The sequence below is a fragment of the Leptosomus discolor genome, unplaced genomic scaffold, assembly GCF_034619465.1.
Source record: "Leptosomus discolor isolate bLepDis1 unplaced genomic scaffold, bLepDis1.hap2 HAP2_SCAFFOLD_192, whole genome shotgun sequence".
In the NCBI taxonomy this organism is placed as follows: Eukaryota; Metazoa; Chordata; class Aves; order Leptosomiformes; family Leptosomidae; genus Leptosomus; species Leptosomus discolor.
In genome coordinates this window covers 28,495-35,850 of record NW_028237884.1, presented here as the reverse complement: position 1 = coordinate 35,850, position 7,356 = coordinate 28,495, and the positions used below count along the sequence as shown (strand labels likewise).

Here is a 7,356-nt window from a genome sequence, read left to right as displayed (position 1 = left end):
TGGGAGAGGGGTCCTCCCGGTGAGGGGGAGAACCCTCTCGGGGAGGGGAGACACCCCCCTTAAGGGGAGGGGCTCAAGGAGGGGGGGGACACCGCCCCCCCCTTCCCGTTAGGGGAGAGGTCTGGGGAGGGCTGACCCCCTCCTTTAGGAGAGGGAAGACCCCCCCCCCCCCCTTAAGGGGAGGGGCCCAGGGAGGGGTGACCCCTCCACGCTCTTTAAGGGAGATGCCGTGGGGAGGGGAAACGCCCCCCCCCCCCCCCTCCCCTCCTTTTAGGAGAGGGGTCCTGGGAGGGGAGACACCCCCCCCACCCCCCACCCCCCCCCGTTGGGGGAGAGATCTGGGGTAGGAAGAATCCCCTTTTAGGGGAGGGGTCCAGGGAGGGGAGAGCCCCTGGGAAGGGGAGCCCCCCCCCCCCCTTAAGGGGAGGGGTGACCCCCCACACCCCCCTTGAGGGGAGGTGGTAGGGGAGACCCCCCCCCACTGTGGGCAAGGTGACACCCCCCCCCCCACTGCCAGGCTAAGGGTGGCCTGAGAGAGTGGGTGAGGGGAGACCCCTGAAATGGGGGGGGGGGGGCGGGGGGCTTGGCCTCCCAAGTTAGGGGGGGAGGAGGGGAGACCCCCCCCCCCCCCTGCCCCCCAGAAAGGTTTGGTGACTTTATGGGCGGAGGGAGGAGACGCCCCCCTCCGAGGTGGGGAGAGGATCCCCCCCTCCCCCCAGTAAGAACCTGGGGGGCTTTTCCCCCCAGCCCCAAGGACATCCCCCCCCCCCCCCCCTTTACCCAAGGGGGGGGGTGAGGCTTGCTAAGAGGGGTTCCTGCCCCATTTTGGGTGGGGTGCAATCACCCTGTCACCTCACTTGGGGAGGGGGGGGGCGCAGGCATCGCCCTCCCCCAGATTTGGGCCCCTGTGAAGAGGCTGGGGGGGTGTTTGGGGGGGGGGGGGGGGCTCCCCCGTGAGAAGAGCCAGCCACTGCACCCAGCTTCCACCCTCTTCCCCCCCCCCCCCCCAGAGCAGGGGGGCAAGCCCTAATCCCCCTCCCCAAAAGAAAACAAGGGGGGGGGCGTCTCCTCCTCCTTGTGCCAGCAGGCTGCTTTTTGGGGACCGCTACCTTTTTAGGGTAGCCCCCCACTCCGGGAGGGGGCATCCCCAGCATCCTTTTCGGCTCCCCCCCCCCATTTCCACCTTTCACCCCTCCTTTGCATTTTTCCCGATCGTTTCCGAAATCTTCCTCCGTTTTTCCGGCTGCACCAATCCCCCCCCCCCCCCACCTTCTCCCCGAGCCGAGGTCGGGGTTCGGCCGGTGCCGGCGCTGGCAGCTGCCCCGGCTCCCTCGGAGCGCGGCCGTCGCCGTGACGATGCCCACCGGCGATTAAAAAGCCCCTTTTGATTCGGTCATAAATTGACGGCGCCGGCTGCAGGCCGGGAAAACGGTGGAAGCCTTCGCTGGGAGATTAAGCTTTGCACAATGATGCTTTATATTTGGGGGGGTTTGAACGAAACGGGGGCTTTGATTTCTCGATAGCGATTTTTTAGGAATTTTGGGGGGTTGGTTTTTTTTTTTTTTATCGTTTTCTTTCTCCTTCTTCTTCCTCCAGGAGCTGCTGTATCTGCACGAGCCGCCGGTAATTGGCATTTAAATCCGCAGAGATAAAGACGGGCCTGACGCGCGCTCGGGCCGGCTGGTGATGTAATTTTTAATGGCCTGAGTTCATTGATTTCTGCTTTCGCCCCGCTGACTGGGGGGGGGGGGGGGGGGGGGGGGGGTGGCAGATTGGCAAAACCGCTTGATTTTCAAATTTAAACACCCCCCCCACCCCCCCCCCAAAAAAAAAAAGGCGCCGAGGCTACGCTGCAGAGGACACCTGCTCCTGGGCGCTGCTTTCCTTCTTCCCTCCCGGTTTGGGGAAGCTTAATGAGGGGTAACGGGCTTTGACGGGCTTTTGGCAGAGCTTGGGGAAATCAATTTAAATGATTTTATTGTTTTAACATCCCCCCCCCCCCCCCCCCTCCTTTCTCTATGTGTGTTTCTGGGTTCTCCCCTTCGGAAAAACCAAAAGTCTGGTGTGGTTTGCAGCGGCACAAACCGTCCGATTTTAGGACTTTTCTTTGCGCTCGCGCGGCTCCTCATCCCAGGACTCCTCCAAACCGGTGTCTTTGCTGGAGCAGCATCTGCTGGAGAGGGTGGGCGTCTGCACGCCGGCTCTTCCTTCCTCTCCACACCCGCTTCACTCTTATTTTAGTCTTTTTTCCCCTCTTTTTTTCCCTCCCCTTTTCTTGCCCAGCCACCCTTGATTCCCTCTCGGTGCCTCCCTGGCCGCGTCAGCTCACCGGGTGGGTTTTCTCTCCCTCCTCGCGGCGTTGCCCGTCTCCAGGTCGTCAACAAATGGGCGATTTGGGGCAATTTTGGCAAAGGTTTGGCCTTTACCTGGACCTGGGCGGGGGGTTGAAGAGTGTTGATTCGGGAGCTTATCCCCTCCGGAGCGGTGTGAGCCGGTCGTGAGCGTGTCGGAGAGGGCCGTGTTTTCACAGGGGGGCTTAACCCGGGTGAATTTCTGCCGTCCCGTCCGCCCCCCTGCCCAAACCACAGCGGGTTTTCGCGGTGCCGGTGGGAGAGGAGCTGGTCCCCTGGCTGGGAAGCGTCCGGTGGGGCTGTAGACCCCCATGGAAAGATGCCCACGAAGATGGTGGCCGAGATCCATCCCTCCCCGCGGCCGCGTCTTCCCTCCCCACCACCGAACGCCGGTGAAACCGGGAAAATCGGGGCGCGGGCACGTGCCGAGCTTCGTGCCCGCGGCGTCGGCGGCTGCCCGGCAGCCACAGGCCAACGTTGACCCTTGTTTTGGGGTGAATTGGTTTCCTTTGGGTCATGGCAGCGAAGTCTGGTGGTTCTTCGCGCGATCGCAGTTGGGGGCGCGGAGGGGATCGTGACGGCGCCGTGAGGGTTCGGCGCGGGAGGCGACGCTTGCGTTCGTGCTGGGCTTGGAGCCTAATTAGTCGTCTTCGAGCCAGGGGCGACTTAATTGGTCTTTGCTCCTTCGCTGAGGGATCTCTACGGCTTTGACATCCTTTGGCCTCATCCTCGGTGACTCATTTGGACGTTGCCCCGGTTTATTTTTCTGGAAAATGAGTTTGGGGTTCTCTCGCCGGCGGGGCGGTGAACGCTCCGGTACCTTCGTGGCGAGGTGGGCGATGGCGGGAGCCGTTAAGCCCCTGGGTCGGGTGGGATGGATGGCTCCGTCCCCGCCGCGGAGATGTTGGCCGTTGGGTTTGGCTCTGGTTGGGTTGACGCCTCGGGAGCTGCTGGGGCGACGCACCAGGAAAGGCTCTGGTTGGTCCATAAAAAGATTTATATCCATGTTTGCGTGGATCCATCGGCCGCGGTCAACGGCTCAGCGGCGACGTGGAGGTCGGCAGCGAGCGGTGTCCTTCAGGGGTCCATACTGGGACCAGTACCGGTCAGTACCTTCATCACCGACCGAGATGGTGGGACCGCGGGTGACGCCAAGCGGAGCGGTGCCGTCGGTGCCCTCAAGGGAAGAGCTGCCATCCGGAGGGACCGGGAGACGTTGCCCGACGTGAACCTCCCGGGGTTCAGCGCCGGGTGGGGGGTGCCCCCCGCGGCCCGGCGCAGGCTGGGAGCCGGAGGGACGGGGAGCAGCTCCGCGGAGAAGGGCCTTGGGGCCGCCGGGGGGTGACACGGGGCGTCCCCTGGGCCGCCCCCCGGGCAGCAGGTGAGGGAGGGGATCCTCCCCTCCGGGGAGAGACACCCCCCCCCCCCCAAACCCCACGTCCAGCTCTGGGGTCCCCCCTCCAAGACAGACGTGGAGCTGCTCGAGGAGGCCACGGAGATGGCGGCGAGGGCTGGAGCTCCGCTGCGGAGCGAGGCTGAGGGAGTCGGGGCTGTTGAGCCTGGGGAGGAGGAGGAGGAAGAGGAGGAAGAGACCTTCGTGTGGCCGTGCTGCGCTGGGGAGAAAGGCGGCGAGCGGCTTTTCCCGGGATCTGCAGCGAGAGGGGAGGGGGCAAAGCTTTAACCCGAGAGGGGAAGGTCAGGTTGGCCAAGAGGAGGGGATTCCTTGCGGACGTCTACGCGCGGCGCTGCCGTCCGAGCCCTCGCGAAGCCTTCGGCAGAGCCAACGACTCGACCCAACGCCGCGTTTCTGAACGAGCCGCCTCGGGGCCGGTTTCTCCCTTTCTCCTGCCGGACGCGCCGCTGGAGGAGCCGGTTTTGGCCAGGGAAGGGGGTCACGGCCGCTTGGTGGTGGAATCCCTTCCGTTGGCAGCGCCGCTCGCTGTTCCGCAGGCTCCGCGCTTCGCTGGGGCGACGGGACGAGTCGCTTGTCCGGGGCCACACGCTCCTTCCGACGTGTCCATGGAGAGCAGGTGGAAGAAGAGGGCTGTCTCCTCCCCCACCAAAAAATACCCCCAACCAACCCCCGTACGAGGTTGCTTTCACCCAGCGCTTCGCTGACGGCGAGAGCGGAGCCGGCGGTTGGACACTGAACATTCCCGCGGCGCTGCCCATCCCTTACCCCGTCCCAACGACCTGTCCCGGGACAACCGAACGATTCTCGACGCCTTCGACGAGCCGACGGACGCAGCAGCGGCGCCACGTGCTGAACCGCGGCGGAGGCGGTGGCGGGGCAACTGGGAAATCCCTGGGTGAGGAGCAGCGGCGCTTCGGTGTTTCTTCCCAGCTTTGATCCGGACGACCGCCCAGGATGTTTCTCTTGACGATGGATAAACGGTGGTTTATCGGAAAGGGGTCGTAGCCTCAAGGTGTGTTTAGTTTTCTTCAACGTTTTGGCCTCTGGGGCGACACGAGATGCTCCCGGCTGCCGCCTTGTTGCCGAAAAACCTTTGCCCGCCCGTTGCAAGATGCGGTTTAACCACGTGTTTATTTTGTCCCCCCACCCCCTTCCCTTTTTAGAAGGACCCCGCTGGGGAGAGAGGGCCCTGGCCCCTGGCCAGGTATTTCCACCGCTTTCAGCCATCGGATTGTTGCGCGGCGGCGCTCCGGTGACGACGGGCTCGCTGAAATGCCGGAGATAAGCGGGGCCGGCTCGGGGCCGTGCCGCGGTGGGGTTGTGCACCCCCCTGGAGAAGGGGAACGCCGAACCCCGTCCTTCTGTTTTTAACCTTCGCGGTCGCTTTGGGTTTTATTTGGAGGATTCGGAGCAAATTCAGGTTGGCCGCTTGCGGAGAGCGCGGGTTTGGCGTCCGAGGCTGGTCCGCGGCACCGGGTGGTTTAACCGGCAAGCCAGGGAGATGCAGAGCTTGGGGAGCAGCAGCGACCCCGAGGCAACCCTATCACTGGGTGGGGTGGGTTTTTTTTGGGGGGGGTGTGGGATGTGATATTAATACACCCCGAAAACGAAGCGCTGGAGATGCCCTGTGTCCCTTCGGGGCGCTGGGGGGCTGCCGTGTCCTTTCGGCTCTGCCTCGTCCGGCTTCTGATGGAGAGCCTTGGCTCGTTGAAGTTGAAAAGGTTGGACTAAATGCTCGGTTTTCCTAAAAATTCAATCCTCAGAGGAGTTCTGGACCGTGCAGGACGGAGAGGCTCGTCCCGTGGCGGGCTGCGGTGCAGCCGGTCACCCCTCCGCCCACGAGGTGTAGGTGACGATGGAGTTTTGTCTCCTCTGCACCCCAGGTGTCGCTTTGTCCGGTTTCCCGGTGGCAACGCCGGTTCTGCCGTTCCTTCAGCCTCTCTCTTTGTGGCGTGCCGAGCCCACCGTGCCCTGGGCGCCCGGGGCAGCGGGTTGAGGAGGAAGAAGATCCCGTCAGCCCGGGGAGAGCTGCGACACGGCGGTCGTTCCCCTTAACGAAGGGCAAAGCCGTGCCGAAACCCAGCCGGCGGCGTCCGCGCCGCTGCTGCCGGGTCTCCTGCCCTCGGGGGGTTTCCGTGACCCCGGTGAGCACGACGAAAGCTTTGTCCCCGCTTTAACGGCGTTTGGGAAGCGGCTTAATTGAACGTGCTGGTAATTCGGGGGCTGGTGCGACACGCGGCGAGCGTTGGGGGGCTGGCGTGGAAAGTCGGGTTTGAGTCCCGGCAGCGGGGACTGCGCGAGGTGTCGTTGCTGGTGGTTGTGGTTGTACCCAGGTTTCAGGTATCTGGGGGTGGAAAATACCTTTTTTGGGGGGGAAATACCTTTTTTTTTCCTTTTTTGGGGGTCTGCTGCCAGCTTCTTAAGAGGAAACGAGCTAAATTTCCCCTACTTTGCTGAGAATTAACAGAGCAGGTCTCTTCTTCTTCCTGGTCCTCCTGGCTGGACTTTGTGGTGTAAATGAGTAACTCCTGACTCAGGGATTTAGGGGAGAAAACGAAAGCGAGCGCCCGTCTCGCACCGGGTTTCCCCTTCCCCGCGCCCTGAGCGGAGGAGTGAGGATGTCGCTTCGTCAGGCCGAGCCGAGGAGGCTCGGGCACGAGCGTGAGAGCCCCCGAAAGCCTTCGGCAGGGTGGGCGTGAGGTTTTCTGCCGCTCCTGGGTGGGCTCAGGGCGGGGGTTCTACTCCTCTCGATGCCAGGCTGATCCTTCCAGGTGCTTTCCCAGCAGAAAAAACACGGTGGAAACGGGCAGGATCCCGTGTGCTGGCCGGGATGGATCCCACCGCGTGTCCCAGTGCTCCCCCACAACCTGCTCTTACGCCGCTGCGCTTCCAAAACCTCGCATCTCTTTTTTTTTTTCTTTTCCTTTTGGTAATTAAAGCTTAATTTTAAAGGCACGAAGCTGATCCGCAGGAGGAAGCGGGGGAAATTCCTCTCAGGAGTCGCATAGGATGTGTGGTGATTTTTTTTTTTGTTTTTTGGACCTATTATCCGCATGGAATTCCTTCAGTTTTGGTGTGGAAACCCCACCTGCCGTGTGCTCGGGTGTCCCAGGCTCTTTGCTCCTTGCCAGCGTAGGAAACGCTCGAGCGAGCGACCGTGAGCGGGACGAAGGCGCCGGCGCGAAGCCGAAGGCGCCGCCTCCGCTGGGATCCGCTTCTGCTCCCGAAACCCTTTTGCGGCCGCGCGTGCCGTGAGTTTTGCCGCTGGAAGAGACAAAAGCGGCTTCTCCGCCCGGCGAAAGCGAACAGAAAACCTGAATTCCACCAGATTTGTTGGAAATTCATCGGATGATGCTGTCGCCCTGCGCTCGTTGATAAATCGCCCGCTTTACGCTGAGGATTAACGTGGGAAACGGTGCGGGATGCTCCGCGCTGGCCTCTCCTCCCGCTGGTTGGGACGTTGCTGCGTTTGGCCGTCGCAGGGTTGGTCTCAGAAATCAGCAGCTCTGTAGGGGGCGGGTGGTTTTTTTTTGCAGAAAATGAGGAAAGTGGTTTCGAGTCCCTGAGAGGGCTGAGCACGGCTGGGGGAGA

General features: G+C 62.7%; 1 protein-coding gene across 1 annotated transcript in view; it reads left to right on the top strand.

The window, feature by feature from the left end:
- The window catches only part of LOC147412490 (WD repeat-containing protein 62-like), a 13,674-nt gene extending 12,286 nt beyond the window's left edge, over window positions 1-1,388 (top strand). The window contains exon 18 of the mRNA XM_086481323.1: window positions 1,282-1,388. Within this exon, the coding sequence (XP_086337449.1) occupies window positions 1,282-1,388 (107 nt within the window). The remainder of the gene's footprint in view (window positions 1-1,281) is intronic.
- Window positions 1,389-7,356: the final 5,968 nt, after the last annotated feature.